General features: G+C 43.2%; 3 protein-coding genes across 4 annotated transcripts; 1 reads left to right on the forward strand and 2 right to left on the reverse strand.

Moving 5' to 3' along the window:
- Nucleotides 1-99: 99 nt before the first annotated feature.
- Nucleotides 100-11,088, forward strand: LOC120451328 (kinesin-like protein Klp98A). Of its 2 annotated transcripts, XM_039634904.2 has the most exons (12): nucleotides 101-965; nucleotides 3,747-3,970; nucleotides 6,400-6,713; nucleotides 6,777-6,946; nucleotides 7,140-7,575; nucleotides 7,642-8,373; nucleotides 8,440-8,613; nucleotides 8,778-8,900; nucleotides 9,011-9,124; nucleotides 9,187-10,231; nucleotides 10,292-10,467; nucleotides 10,528-11,088. In XM_039634904.2, the coding sequence occupies exons 1-12, from the start codon at nucleotides 919-921 to the stop codon at nucleotides 10,768-10,770; spliced, it is 3,798 nt and encodes a 1,265-aa protein (XP_039490838.1). In that variant the 5' UTR covers nucleotides 101-918; the 3' UTR covers nucleotides 10,771-11,088. The 2 variants fall into 2 exon arrangements, with proteins under 2 accessions (XP_039490839.1, XP_039490838.1); XM_039634905.2 differs by lacking the exon at nucleotides 8,778-8,900 and having other exon boundaries at nucleotides 100-965.
- A 1,386-nt stretch (nucleotides 11,089-12,474) lies between these two features.
- LOC120454277 (putative gustatory receptor 98d) lies at nucleotides 12,475-13,348 on the reverse strand. Its single transcript, XM_044006340.1, has 2 exons — nucleotides 12,722-13,348; nucleotides 12,475-12,539 (listed from the first exon to the last, which is right to left on the reverse strand). The coding sequence occupies exons 1-2, from the start codon at nucleotides 13,304-13,306 to the stop codon at nucleotides 12,531-12,533; spliced, it is 594 nt and encodes a 197-aa protein (XP_043862275.1). The 5' UTR covers nucleotides 13,307-13,348; the 3' UTR covers nucleotides 12,475-12,530.
- Nucleotides 13,349-13,717: 369 nt separating this feature from the next.
- On the reverse strand, nucleotides 13,718-15,107 carry LOC120454279 (putative gustatory receptor 98c). The gene is made up of 4 exons (XM_039639448.1): nucleotides 14,234-15,107; nucleotides 14,101-14,177; nucleotides 13,874-14,041; nucleotides 13,718-13,822 (listed from the first exon to the last, which is right to left on the reverse strand). The coding sequence occupies exons 1-4, from the start codon at nucleotides 15,105-15,107 to the stop codon at nucleotides 13,718-13,720; spliced, it is 1,224 nt and encodes a 407-aa protein (XP_039495382.1).
- Nucleotides 15,108-15,142: the final 35 nt, after the last annotated feature.

Raw genomic sequence — 15,142 nt, forward strand, 5'->3', positions numbered from 1 at the left:
CAGAGCCATCAACCATTTCTATGAATACTGAAAACATAGAATTGGTGTGACCGCACTGTCAGACGCGAGTGGTTAAACTCCGCGGCTAAACACACTGCCCTCCGAACGGTCACACTGAGTCGAACGATGAACAACAACACAACATCGCGTCGCGTTCGTTAAAAAAACGAGATAAAACCAAATCGAAGTAACAAAGTGTACATACTGCGCGCGATTTTGCCTATTTTCATTGCGCTGCACTTAATGACCCGTGGCCAGTGAATTTATTTGCAGACTCGAATGGTCAGCGCGTTGAAACGCAGCGAGTGGCGATGAGCAGCCGCCGAAAAAGATGGCAGCGAAAATTGTGCAAGTGAATTAATGTCGAATTGCGCACAAATATTATTCATTTCACTAGTGGTAGTATGTGCAGTTGTTTGTGGCGACGCGAAAAGTTCGCAAAGTTCGCTGATTTTGCGAACAGGAGGCTCGAAATAACGGTGTACAGGAAGGCGAAGAGAAAAACAAACTGAAAAGCAGAGCAAAACGGAAAGCAGAAAGAGCAAAAGTCGGGCGAAAAACGCAACAGAGTGAATTGTATATCCATTGCTGCTGCCCCCCCCTCAATTCTGTTATTCCCCTTACCACACTCCTCTCGAAATCGTCCCCCCAAAAAATCAAATTACGTGGCAAGTGGTCAGGCGAGAAGAAGAAGAAGAACAACAACAAGAAGAACAAAACCTGCTGCTGCAAGTTTTATTTTTTTTTCGTTTTTATTTGGTTCCCATCTCTTTGCTTTTGGTTTACTGTACGTGCTGAAAACGCCCCCAAATCCGCACCACCCACCACCCACCACCCACCACCCACCACCCACCACCCAAATAAACAAATAACGGAGTGCTAGAATCCCGCGGAGCCACCACCATCGCAACTATCGAAATGTCGTCACTCAAGGTCGCAGTGAGGGTTCGACCCTTTAACTCGCGGTAAGCAACGATATCCTACGCCTATTTTATGATGATGTCGCAATTTCCTTGGCCATAGCTGTGTCTGAAGGCTATGGCCAAGGAAATAGCAGCCTCCTTCATAGAGCATTCAAACAGACGGACAAAGTGTTTAATCCAACAAAGAAAATAATAATAAAAATATTAATTTCAAAATAAACATTTCACATAAATGATCATAATATTCAAGATCGTGTGTGTCTAATGCATCAAAAATTGTATCTTTTTTCAATTCTCTTTAAAAAATAAACATTTCTGTTGGCTTTTGAATGTCTTCTTATTATTTCCTATATTTCTCATATATATTTTAAAAATATCTCATATGCATATGACTCAGAAATGGGCCAAATAAAACTATGCGTTATCATTATGACCTCACTTATCAGTAGGAGAATGTTTGTTTGCTGGGCGTATCAACTTTAAAACGCCCCTCGAAAAAGTTTGGAATTTGGTTGCGCATTTCGCTGGCAAAAGTATCTAGAAAACAAATTTCGTTACAAAAAAACCCCCTGAAATACAAGTATAAACAGTACGAATGAGCCTACTTAAAACCACATTAAACCTTTTTATTTTCAACAGCCTCGTCTACGATCGTTAACCATTTTTGCTGCTGCTTTTTTTTTACTTTTTGTGTCTTTATCTTGTCTATCTGGCGAAGCGGTCATTGCTTTTGGCACAGTTACTTGCGAATAAAACCGAATCGAAAAAAGCATTCGAAAGAAAGACGAACGCACCGCCGAGAAGTTGGCAGAACTGCCGCACAAAGAAAGATGAAAGATACACATGTACTAGTAAAGATACATTCCGTAATGATGTCATTCATCTCAGGCATTCGATATAAAAATCACATTAACCCATACAATACGGGCTTTGTGCGCTTTGAGTTTACGGCTGCCGTGTGTTAATTGTGCATGAAATAAAACAACATCATCAGCGGCAAATGCTGTAATTATAGTAGCAAAAAACTGGAGCTAACTCCCTGCCGAGTTGTGACATCATCGTTTTGGCTCAAACTTATGCAAAGCAGCTACTCATAATGACAGGGAACACTCGATAAGGCAAACGGATACATGTTCGATTTGTAGTCATTGCTCACTTAAGTATTGTCTATGAATAATAATCATAACAAGCATTGTGTGTTTAGCTTTTGGAAGACTATTTCTCCAACTGGAGCGTTCACTGTAAATATTTTTGCATAGTTTCTTTGGCCTCCGGACGGAAATTTTTAGCACATATTTCCACGGCTCGTCAGTGGACATGCAAGACTGACTGCTCGCAGTAGCCTCCATGCGAAAACAAAAGCAGAAATCTACTATAATTTCGTATAAGTGTGCTTTATAGGCACTGCACCCGAAAAAAGCAAACAAAATATGCTTTGATTTTGGCACGAAACTGGCCGAGCAAGTTCCACATCCCATCGCATCGCTCATGAGTCACAACGGCGAAATTCGTTGGTGTCCCGCATAAATATTTAATTGGGAAATGAATCAAGGCCTGCAAAGAATTTCCCGCTGGCGGAGTTTTGCTAAATGGGGCGATGGCTCTCCTCCCGTAATCTCCATCTGGATGGGGATCGCATCGGGCCAAAGATTAACGAATTAAAGCCACTCAAACGCAATGAGCACTGAGTCGACTTGAGCGGACTTGAGTGCAGCATGGCAAAGTGGAGCGGCGTAATCATGGCGGCCCATGAAGATGGGGGGAATGACCTAAAATTGTCGCTCGAAATGGGACAAGGCACTACACAGCTGTCATGGGATTAATAGAGCTCTACAGCCGCAGAGCAAACACCCTTTTCATTATTTGGGATAGAGTAAAAGTTTAACTGCATAATCATGGGAACAATCTAGCTTTCAAAGGTACAGAGAACAATTAGGGAAGGAATTAGTCATAATAATCCATGTACTCCAGTAATAACTAATTGTTCCGCCAAATCTCACGAGTCTTACCATAACTGGTTTATAATAGCGCCGCTTACAGACAGTAAATAAAGTTCTAATAACAATCATGTGATCTTTTTCTGTATATCTCGGTCGTAAAGCTATGATAGGAGTCCATAAACTACTAGATTCACGTTTTTCCTTGAATTGCCAGCTATCAGGGGTCTTCTGTTTGCTTAGTAGCGCCTTCGTGTGTGTTATTTTTCCAGCTGAAGTCTATATCCGCGTGTGGGTGCCCCTATGAACTCCAGTCAACCGGTTCGGTTCCATCTTTAAACGAATGTTCTATGCCCCGCCGCGAGTTTTTCCATCTCGCTTTTTTATTTGCGCCGCTTTTCCTTTTGATGTTGCAATCAAGTCGTTGGTTTTCTTCCTCATTTTAGTGCTCCCTCCAAACCGGATTTTCTTTTCTTTTTTCTTTTTTTTTTATAATTTGTAGCCAGCTAGCGGAGAGACGAGACGTCTGATCACAGGGCTGGCTAACATGTCAATTGGATTGCATGGGCCACCAGTCCATTTCTCGTCTATTTCCATTCGCTTCCCCGTGAAACGCCCCCTGACTTTTCGCCATTTGTTCGGGTCATGCAAAAATCGTTAATAGGAATATTTATGAGCAAGCGACTCGGTCTATTTATAATCCAACACGAATGGCCCCAGAAAGGGCGGGCTGTGCGGAGGTGTTTGGGAGAAATGCAAATACTATTCATTATATGTAACGTTAACAATAGACTGGCACGACGTCTGTCAGCCGGAGATCCATTATTTGCCACAAGCAACAGCACAAAGTAATAAATAAAAATGTCATCCTCACTTCCCATTGCAGCGAGATCGACATGGATGCCCAGCTCATCATGGAGATGGAGAACAAGAAGACGCGTCTTCTGAAGCCCCGTCTGCAGTCCATTCGCGATGCCGGGCGGGACAATCATCATGACTTCACCTTCGACTATTCCTACTGGTCATTCGATGCGGAGGATCCGCACTTCGCCACCCAGGAGCAGGTGTACAGCGATCTGGGCAACGACGTCGTCGATTGCGCCTACGAAGGTGAGCCAAGGTTCCTGGGGTCACAACATTCGATTACACAATGGTGACGCTTTAACCCCCAGCTAATTGAGCGAATATTGGCCTACGCTTTGGCTTTTAGGCCGTGTCCCACACTATGCACTGCAAAAAACTACATGTATCTCAGACTGTATAGCATATTATTATATAAATAATAATAAATATAATAAAGAATTTTCGTGTGAGGTTCCTTATGAAATAAGGAAAGGTAAAGAGTTCAAAGACAAATACAGCTATCCATTCCCTATAGATTTAGATATAACCTATATATCGATTGAATTTTCTTTGTTGTATAGTATTATACATATATTTATTTTCTGTGCACATTTTCCATTAGCCCCACAGTGAGAGCGTTTTTCCTTCATTCTGTTTTCCTGCACTCACCAGTTTGTTTACATTTTCCCTGTGCGTCTGCTTATTGGCTTTGATATTGGGTGTTCCTTCGCGTTTCCCAAATTTTCTTTTTTTTTTTTTTGCTTTGTAAACAACATTGCGGCTCTAAAAATAAAAACAGCACTAGAGTATACTAGAAAATACCCACACAACTGGCTGCAGACTGAAACGCTCTGCTGGCGACTAATTGTAAATGAATTTAAGTTTGTATGCAAGTAGGTGCAGTTAGCAATAATCATGCGAATTTCCTGCTACCGGTTGGATGACCGCCCATCCAGAGTTTTCCAAAATTTCGAGAAGTACCGGGAATTTTATCGACCGAACAAGTCTTGAAGTTTCGTTTTTTATTACACGATTAAGTACTTTACCATCTGGCATGACAGCGAAAATAGTTATTGCGCAATTAATATACAATATTTAATTGATTGGATTAATTCAAGACGTTTAATTAAAACCTATATCTGTTGCTCACGATTCGTATTTTGTTTAGTTAATAGTTTTCAGGCGTTTTTAATGCATTTCGAGCTGCTCACTTGCCATTTCAAAAATCTAGAGTACGTAATGCTTCGTGTGGCTCCTAAGTGGGCTTGATTCGATTGCAAGAGCTGGCCAAGAAAGTAAGTCAAACAAAACTTTCGCCCACAACTCAAGATGCCAAGCGAAATGGAACAGCTGTTTTTTGAAAAAAAAAACGCTTGGCGTTGCTTTGGCACGCTTTCAATATCAAATTACGAGCAGCCAAGAGTGGCAAAGTGGCAGTGGGAATGACAAACAGCTAACATGCATGCGCTATGCAGATAAAGCCAAGTCACTCTAATGGCCATAAACAAAGAGCGAGTGCAGTGGCGTCCAACTGACTGCCTGGCAATTTGAGTTAAAACTCTTCGGAAATGTGCAAGTGTGCAGAGCAGGAAATTTCAATGTTTATAATGTAATATTCAAACTTTTACAAACACGATTTCATTCAGAAAAGAAAACAGCTTGATACCTGATTATCATTAATGATGTGCAAGTAATGTGCATATATCAAAAGCTAGGCTTAAAGCGAAAAATTTATAAGTTGTATTGCATGTGGTAAACTTTGTTAGTTTCTTGCTGTGTAGCTTACTAAACGACGGATAATTTTTCTTCAGCTCTCAGCTTTGTCTTGGTAATTGTTGTTGCACCACCTGTGCGGTCTCGAGTGACGTCGAATGCAAAAGCAAATCTTATCTCACACCTGTCGGCCATCGAGATTGTCCAACGAGCTGCTGAAAGGCTTGAGCCATCCCCAAACCCATCTCTATACCCACTGGGTGTAATTCGAGCCGGAGGCACTGGATCCGATGGCTTTAATTGCTGTTGGCTAGGCGCCAACGATGATGTCGCAATTAGTTGGCGCTGCTCAAAGCTTTAGAGGGGTCATCGCTTGAGTCATCAAAGTATTGTATTGAAAACATTTCTTGTTTGTTTTTTTTCACACTGTCAAAAGTTCAAAGAGTTTTGTGCAAACAATTCAATGCTCAGCCATTAAATGGCACTTGAGACTGATAAGGGTTTAAGTACAGCTATAAAAGCAGTCAACGAATGGAAAATATCAATATTTAGCAAAGAACAACTAATTCAACTTAGGGAACAGAAGTTATTTGCCCTTCTTAATAAAACCAAATTGCCATATTTGGCGAATATATTATATAGATTGTTTGGCGGCAATCTTGCTCAACTTTGATTGTTTTTATTTCCACTCTAAATGTTATTATGTGTCACCGGTGACGGTGCATTCCCATTACTCAGTCACGAAAGGCTTGCCTCACTTTTGGGCGGTTCAGCAATTGCAGCATACCCTTCGTGACTGGCAATTAACTTTGGGTAGCACGATGCGGTCGAGTGGCAACCGCCCAACGTTCGCTTTCTATAGTTCTTTAACACAAAACAACGTAATGATCCATGGTCAAATTGCTATTAATAATCCCCAACACCTCTTCTTCATTCTTACCATCAACTAATTATACTGAATTTTGCATTTGCATTTTTTACAGGATACAATGCGTGTGTTTTTGCCTACGGACAGACTGGCTCCGGCAAGACCTTCACCATGATGGGCACGCCCAACAATCCCGGCCTGATACCGCGCATCTGCGAGGAGCTCTTCGCCCGCATGCGTGTGGGCCAGGAGTCGGGCACCGGCTACAGGACACATGCCAGCTATCTGGAGATCTACAACGAGAGGGTCAAGGATCTGCTTGCGGCACAGAGCACGGGCCACGGGCTACGGGTGCGGGAGCATCGTAGCCTGGGTCCCTATGTGGAAAATCTCTCCCAGCACGCCGTCTCTGACTTCGATGAGATTCAGGTGAGTTGGTTGCATTCTGTGTGTTCCGAGAACTCCTTACTCATTCACAAAACTGTGTTACAGGAATGCATCGCAAGGGGAAATGCACAACGCACCACGGCCAGCACCAACATGAACGATACGAGCAGCCGCAGTCACGCCATCTTCACGATCACATTTGTGCAGGCGGTTTTCATGAATGACATGCCAAGCGAGACAGTCTCGAAGATCCATTTGGTCGATTTGGCAGGCAGGTGCGTAAGCGTAGGCGTAAGCGGAGCATGAAGCACAGCTCTGGAAAGTAAAATCACACTAGAAGAAAAAGATTTAGTTCATATACGACAGCTTTTTGGAAACCTAATTGGATTCCGGGTGCCCTGAGTCAAGGGTATCTGATAGTCGGCGAACTGGACTATAGCAGTCACTCTTGTTTATTATTCATTTCAGTGAGCGCGCCAATGCAACGGGGGCAACGGGTCAGCGCCTGAAGGAGGGCGCTCACATCAACAAATCGCTCGTGACTCTGGGTAGCGTGATCTCGGCTTTGGCGGAGCAGACGGGTGGCGGTCACAATAGCAGCAGCTCCGCACTTGCCACCACACCGAATGGGGCGAGTAAGCGGGTGCTCTACATTCCCTATCGCGACTCCATCCTCACGTGGCTGCTCAAGGACAGTTTGGGCGGCAACAGCAAAACCATTATGATTGCCGCTCTGTCACCGGCCGATTGCAACTACAGTGAAACACTCAGCACGCTGCGGTACGCAAATCGGGCAAAGAACATCATTAACAAGCCGACGGTCAACGAGGACACCAATGTCAAGCTGATCCGAGAGCTCAGGGAGGAGATCAACAAGCTCAAGTCCATGCTAGCGGGCGATATTGTAAGAAGCTATCATCATATGGCATCATTCTAAACAGCAATTACATTTTGAATTCTATTCTATCAGCACTCTCTGCAGCCATCGCTTAAAGTATTGGCCGATCTGCAAAAGAAGGAGGCCCAAGAGAAAGTACTCACCGAGGAATGGACGGAGAAATGGAAGGTGGCCCAGTCCATATTGCAGGAGCAAAAGAGTCTGGGTCTGCGCAAGTCGGGTGTGGGCGTGGTGCTCGACTCAGAGATGCCGCATCTAATTGGCATCCACAACGACGTGACCACCGGTGTAACACTGTACAGTCTGAAGGAGGGTGAGACGCGAATTGGCAGTGAGGATGCAGAAGTAGATCAGGACATCGAGTTGGCCGGCGACGGCATTCGGGCGCAGCACTGCAGCATTTTCTTAAAGGGTGGTGTGGTTACGCTGCATCCCTGGCCCTTGGCCCAGTGTTGGGTGAACGCCCATCTTATTGACGAACCCAAGCAAATCTCGCAGGGCGATATTATATTGCTGGGCCGCACCAACATCTTCCGTTTTAACAATCCCGCCGAAGCTGCAAAACTGAGAAAGGATTTGAGTCGATCGCAGCTGGACATGTCCCGGCTTTCCCTGATCACCTCGTCCAAGGAGAATTTACTCACCTGCAGCATATACTCGGACGAGGATGGAGCATCGCCTTACAAGCGTCCAGAGCGACAGTATTATCCGCAGCGGCCCATGTCGCGCGACGATCCGGAATTACAGGACGAGAATAGAAAGATTCTGGATACCATTGAGAATGCGCTCAAGCAGCTCAATGTGGTAAGTGATTATTGTATTATATGTACATATATACTTGGTATTTAACGTCCCATACTTCCAAATCAGGAACGCGTCCAGATGCACGACCAATACAAGACCAAAGTGCGCAAGCTGACCGAAGAACTCATTCGCCTGGAACAAGAGGAAATGGACGGCTTGCAGTTGCTGAATTGCCGTGAACAGGAGCTGGTCGCCCGCAAGGACATGCTGCTGTGGGAAAAGAACAATGAGAAAGTTCAGGTGCGACATTCTGATCCCATCCGTTTGATTGCATGTCATCATTAATTGTTCCTGATATGGATGTATTGATTATTGTGCTTGTTTATTGCCTGTTCATATTTATTCTTTTTTTGTTTTGGCTTTACGTTCCTTACAATTTTCTGTTCGTTCCATTTTCGTTTTAGATCGACATTGTGTGTAGACAAATTTCAGCGTTTCAGACGCAGCTCGACTCTAAGAAACGAGATTTCTCTGAGTATGTAGCGAAAGAATTGCAGGAACTGCAAGATTGTGGCAAACTGGACGAGGTTTGTTTGTTTGTTTAGCATTTCTTTGCTTAGATTAGATTACAGTTTAGATACAGTTAATTAGATATACATCTTTACAATGACTAACAATCATATTTGTGTATTTACAGATGGGGATGAAGATCGAAGAGGGCACACCTCTAAATGATGAACTGCTTTTGCAGGTATCGGATTCTCTGGATTTATTTGCCGCGCAGTTTATAAAGGATACTGTGCGCAGAAATGTAAGCATCTATATATTTATTATAAAGAAAAGACTTTTTCAATTATATTTAAACGCTTTAAGAATGACGAAATCCGCAAACTGGACGAACAAATAGCCGAAAAGGAAAGAATACTCAATGCCAGCACTACGAAAATAGCTAAGGTCGACGAGACCATGCTGGAGATCCAGGCCCAGCTGGAACGCTTGCGTCTGGAACGCGCCGAAAGCGAGGCTGAGTCTCAGGCGATGCGCGCTAGGAAGCAGAACATGAAACTGCAGTTGGGCAACAAGTCGATGTCCACTTCTACAAGCACTAACGAGGCTGACGATGTATCCAAGTCAGATACTTACGAAACCTGTGATACCTTCCACACCGCTCAGTCCAACTTATCACTCGTTTCATCGCCCACAATTACGGAAGGCCAACAGTCGCCGCTCAGCAATTGTTCCTGCGATGCGGAGGATGAGGCCGAGGACACGCGGAAAGATGACCTTTCCGGCAGCAGCGAGGAGACTTCACGAACGTGTACCGCTGGTCCCAGCAGTGGCAGTGGAAGTGGGAGTGTAGGCATTGGTGGCTCGGGATCCGCGCCCAGCTGCACACCCAGTTCGCAGGCTATCATGAGTGACAGCGGTGTTTGCCTGGACAGTCGTAATCAGGCTATCATGCAGAATGGACACCTTAACAACTACAAGCAGGGTGTGCGCACCAGCGACGAAGACACCGGTTCCTGCTCCTCCTGTGAGCTGGGACGGCACTCCGATGTTGCTCGTCCGTATTGTCCACTGCACTCGCTGCGACGCAAGATTGCTGCCCAAAAGGCACTGATCATGAAGAACCTAGAAACGGATTTGAACAAGGCCCAGTTGGATGAGCACATTGCCGATCTGCAGGATCTGCAGCGACGCTATATACAAATGGAGCAGGAGATGCTGCAATCGGTGCAGGACTTGGAGGCGCATGCCCAATGTTGTGCTGACGAGCGATCCGGCATGGAACGGCAGTATGAACTAGCTAGCTCTATTATGCGTTCGAGTGTCATGAGTCCCACCAGCATGGAGGAATCCACTTCGCAGATATATTCACCCAGCATGACAAGATCCTGCCCATCTATGCGCGAGTTTCGTACGTAATTTGATATATGATTAGTATGTTGTATATTATTATTATATTCTATTTTTTTAGCTGAAGGCGAACACTTCATTACCATTCCGAGTTTTGTGATGCGGGGCGCCGGCAAGCAAACGCACTACGAATACGAGGTTCGCATCGCTCTACCCGATGGCAAGTTAAACATTCTGCGTCGATACAGTCGCTTCAGGGAGCTGCACCTGTGCATGAAACATTGCTACGGGGCCAAGGTAAATGATTGCTGAATGAAAAGTTTTTACCATTCAATACATTAATCAATTTCAAAACAGATATCTGCACTACCCTTTCCGCGGAGAGAGCTCTTCGCCTCAAACAGCGAGCCAGTGGCGAAGCATCGTCGTCGCCTTCTAGAGCTCTATTTGCGACGCCTATTCGTCGTGTGCTCCAAGATTCCGCAGTGTCCAATCTACGAGGGACCCGGCGGAACGGGCCTCACACGCGCCTCTCTCGTCCAGCTGTCGTCTTTTTTCAAGAAGGGCCTGTTCGAGAACGGCAAGCACGGGACGGGATAATAGTTAACCTACTGCTGAATTATCTCCTGCCTACAGTGTGTCTTTTTATTTACTTGTACTACCTGTTAAGCTATATGAACGACAACATGGACCTGTTTTGATTAGCTAGCCGAAACTACTGTGTAGATTAATTAGTTGTAAGCCCCTTAGCTATGTAAGACCACCAGTGTCCTTTCTAACACTCAAACATATGTGCGACATTTTTTATACCCATTGTTATCAACTGAATCGGAGCTTTATATTGAAATCACTGTAAATGTAACTGCCAGTGGCGACGTTGCAATCTCTGCAAATATATATTGTATCTATTAGTATCGAGTTGAAGGTTTGTTTAGATGGTTTGTTGGTGTTTGCGGCCAGTTTTAATTAGTTAATTATTTCCCTTTACTAGCTAATTATACGCATAGGTGTACGACTTCCAAAAAAGTTATTCCAGTTATTTAGTCTGTGATTGCCAACTGAAGTTATAGATCAGAATCCAAGGAAATGAGCGTAACTGAACATTTCACGTGCGAGTAATAGTAATCCAACTGACAACTCCATAGTTAATATCTCTTAGGCGTAAGCTACTTGTACAAATCGAACACTGAAGGGTCTAGGTGGGCAGATGTTTAGCAGTAGGTATTAGGTTCACTAGCTATTTAAGTTCTAGATCTAAGTCGATGCGTCGCAATTATACTAAACTAATTATGAGTACAATTCCCGAAAATGTAACAACATGAAATGTTCAATGTAAAAAGCATAGACTAAGTTTACTTATAGCAATATGCTAGTTGATATTGAATGGTGAAATTGATCGATCGGCGGATCGGTGGCAATAAGTGAAACAATAATAGCCTAGATGTAGCAAAACCTGATGGTTCCGCCCACTCAAATGGAAGTCCCTCAGGGACAACCGATTCCAATTTGACAACAGTGTGGCTGCTGTCTTAAAAAAATAAATACGTAAATATATATATGAAACTAAATGTTTGTTCTTTTTTATAATAAATTTATTAGTCGTGAACTAATGTAGAGCCCACCACTGTGCCACATGTACATATACATACATATGTACTACATGGTGTATTTCTACTTTAGCTCTACAATATTTATTTGACATCATATTGCAAAACCTTTTTTTTGTAGTGTGATAAAATATTTATTGTTTTTTTCAATTATGGAGTTGTGAATATTGTTCAAAACTTTTTCATTTAATCGGTTCCGTTCCAAAAATATTACACTTTCGTCGCCAGGTGTCGCTGTTGTTGAGTGAAGAAAAAATGTAAAATGTATTAATTTTTGTTTCTTTAATTTACGCGGTATTTCTCTTTAATTTCGGTCATGTTTATATTTTGCCTTACTTTCGAGTGAGCAAAAGTTTGAATTTTGAATTGCACGAGAATAATGACGTAGCCAAATAACGTGACTACCATCTGGAAGAAAGTTTAGCGTGCATTAGCTAGCTATTTATTTCACAATTCATGTCATACCCCTCCAAAGAACTTGAGATTGATGTCAAAGAGGCCGCCGCATGTGAAATTAAGCTTTAAATGTTCCATTTGCAGGGAATACTCCCTCAGTCCCATTTTTAGCATTGGAAAATTTTCGGCTGCAGGAAGGCAAAGAATTTGGTGAAGAACTCGTGGAATGCTATTATACTAATAAAAATACAAATATTAAAAAACATGTTAAAGGAATAGGCATACGTACTGTTTGAATGCAGAACTCGCTATATAAGCAGGATAGAAATATATTGATCGACAGCAAGAGGGAAGTCCCTAATCGCACTATATTTAAAAAATACTTGTTTTTAGGTAAAGTTTTTTTTGGTCTTGAAAACCAACTTACTATATTGACAGCAATCGTATGGATTGATGGACTTGATGAGAGACCAGTTGACAATGTGCAGAATGGTCAGTCCATTGTAGAGAAAGAGAAGCGTCAAGGATATGGTAAAATACAAACTAACCTCGTTCACCATTCCCCAAATGCGTCCAGCCAGCAACTGATTGCGTTTTAGGGCCACACATAGCTCCTGAACACTGTCGCTCGAGTGGTTACCCTCGAGCTCCACACCGATCTGCTGGAGGATGTGGCGCCCACGGAGAATCAGTTCATAAATCAGCAGCACAAACACACAATACTCTGTACACTTAAGTTGTATGATTATCAGAACGATTTCGGTGAGCACTTTATTTGTCCAGTGGAGGAAGGGTCCGAGTGCCACGAGGGTAAATCGTGGCGTAAGACCCACCAGCAACACTATCCACAATCCCACGGAAATGGCCAACCGGAAACGAAAGCTCCACCAGTGGTGTTGACCACTGAGACCCCTAGAGGCATTATTTAGCTCTATCTCCAGATCCGCAATATCATCATAAATCCTTGCCAGGCGCCGAAAGTTCAGCAGAATGTTCAGTTGATTCCAAACGAATATGGCAACCACCAGGACCTTTTGCGTATTTCCCATAACTTTGCTAAAGTCCTCGGCGTGAAACTGATGTAAATCCTTGTACAGGGCCACGATGTTCGCATAGCACTCATAGATGACCATCAGTGTTATGGCAATTAAAAAGCAGCCATAGCCCAATATTAGAATCCCTCTACGTCGCTTATGTAAGGTCCTGGTAAAAAATTGAGTTGGCGGCGTGAGTCCGAATATGGAATAAATCTGAATATAAGGACGTGCTGCGGTCAGCAGACGACTCCGATTGGCTTCCATGTCCTGCGCGAAGTTAAAAGTCACTGGAAATACTAGTAAGTCACTTGCTAAATAGCTGTGCACTTTCATTTTAATTAATTTGATGAGATAATCAGAGTTTTTATCAAATGGTTGCTGGCAAAATTATAATGAGCAGTTAGTGCTTGATGTATACCATTTCAAAATTGTATCATAGGATAGTCCTTGCAACTTAATATTCAAACGTCATCAACCAAATTGGATATATGAACTACCGATCATATCCTACTGTGGCGTAGCGGTAATATTTTGTATGTCACTCGTCCGAGGAAAATCCTGAATTTTGAATTGAACTATAATAATAATGTAACCACATAAGGTAACCAGCATCTGAAAATGAGCAGCAAAGTGTTAAGTGTAAACAAATATGGCACATTATACCCCTCCAAATAACTTGAGATTGATGTCAAATAAGCCACCACACGTAAATAGTAGCTTCAAGTGCTGCATTTGCAGAATGTATTCCTTAAGGCCCATTTTAAGCATTTGAAATTCCTCAGCTGCAGGCAAACATCCTATCTGATGAAGAATGTGTGATATGCTATTGTACTGCAAAGGTTTATAATTTATTTAGAGCACCACATGGTTTTTTGGCAAGGCTCACTTACGGTTTTTACGCAACACTCACTATAAAAGCAGGCCAGCAGAAGATTGATCGACAGAAAAGTAATAGATCCCAATCGACCTAAAATAAGCTTAGATAAAGTGGCATTTCTTGATGATATAACCAATATGCCTTACTGAATTGAGAAAAATCGTTTGGGTCGATAGATCTTATGATAGCCCAGTTGACAATGTGCAGAATAGTATGTCCATTGTAGAGAAAGAGGAGCGTCATGGACAATTTGAAATAAGTTCCGATCTCACCCACCAATCTCCAGATTCTTCCCATGAGCAACTGATTTCGCTTTAAAGTGACACACAGCTCCTGCATCCTGACTCCGCAGTCGGAGTCCTCGAGATCAGCCTTTATCTGCTCGAGGACATGGCGTACTCTTAGAATCAGTTCATATACCAGCAGAACGAATAGACAGTACTCAGGACCTTTGAGTTGAAGCATGATAAGAATGATCTGGGTGAGTACTTGGTTTGCCCAATGAAAGCGGGGTGCAGTGCGTCCATGAGTTAGTCGTGGAACAACACCAATGATGATCACCATCCACAGGCCAATGGAAAGCGCCAATCGGAGTCGGAAGCTCCACCAGTGTCTTTGTCCAGAAAAACCCTTTGAAGCATCATCTATCCTTATATCCAGATCCTGTATTTCATTGTAGATAAGTGCAAGGCGCCCATAGCTTAGAAGTATATTTAGTTGATTGCAAGTTGCCATGGCTACTATAAGAATCTTTTGCAGCCTTCCCATTACTTTGCTGAAGTCCTCCACATTGTATTGATGAACTACTCGATGTAGGGCCGCAATATTCGCATAGCATTCATAGAAAACTATCAAAAGAATTGCAATTATATAGATACTGTATCCTGCAATCCAACGGTTCCTGCGACGCTTGTGTAGAGTCCTGGTAAAGAATTCTGCTGGGGGTGTAAGACCAAATAAGGATAGGACTTGAAGATAAGGACGAGCTGTGGTCAGCAGGCGACTCCGTTGGGCTTCCATCGCCAGCGAGTTGTGAAGAGTCACTGGTGTAATGG

The sequence above is a fragment of the Drosophila santomea genome, chromosome 3R, assembly GCF_016746245.2.
Source record: "Drosophila santomea strain STO CAGO 1482 chromosome 3R, Prin_Dsan_1.1, whole genome shotgun sequence".
NCBI lineage: Eukaryota > Metazoa > Arthropoda > Insecta > Diptera > Drosophilidae > Drosophila > Drosophila santomea.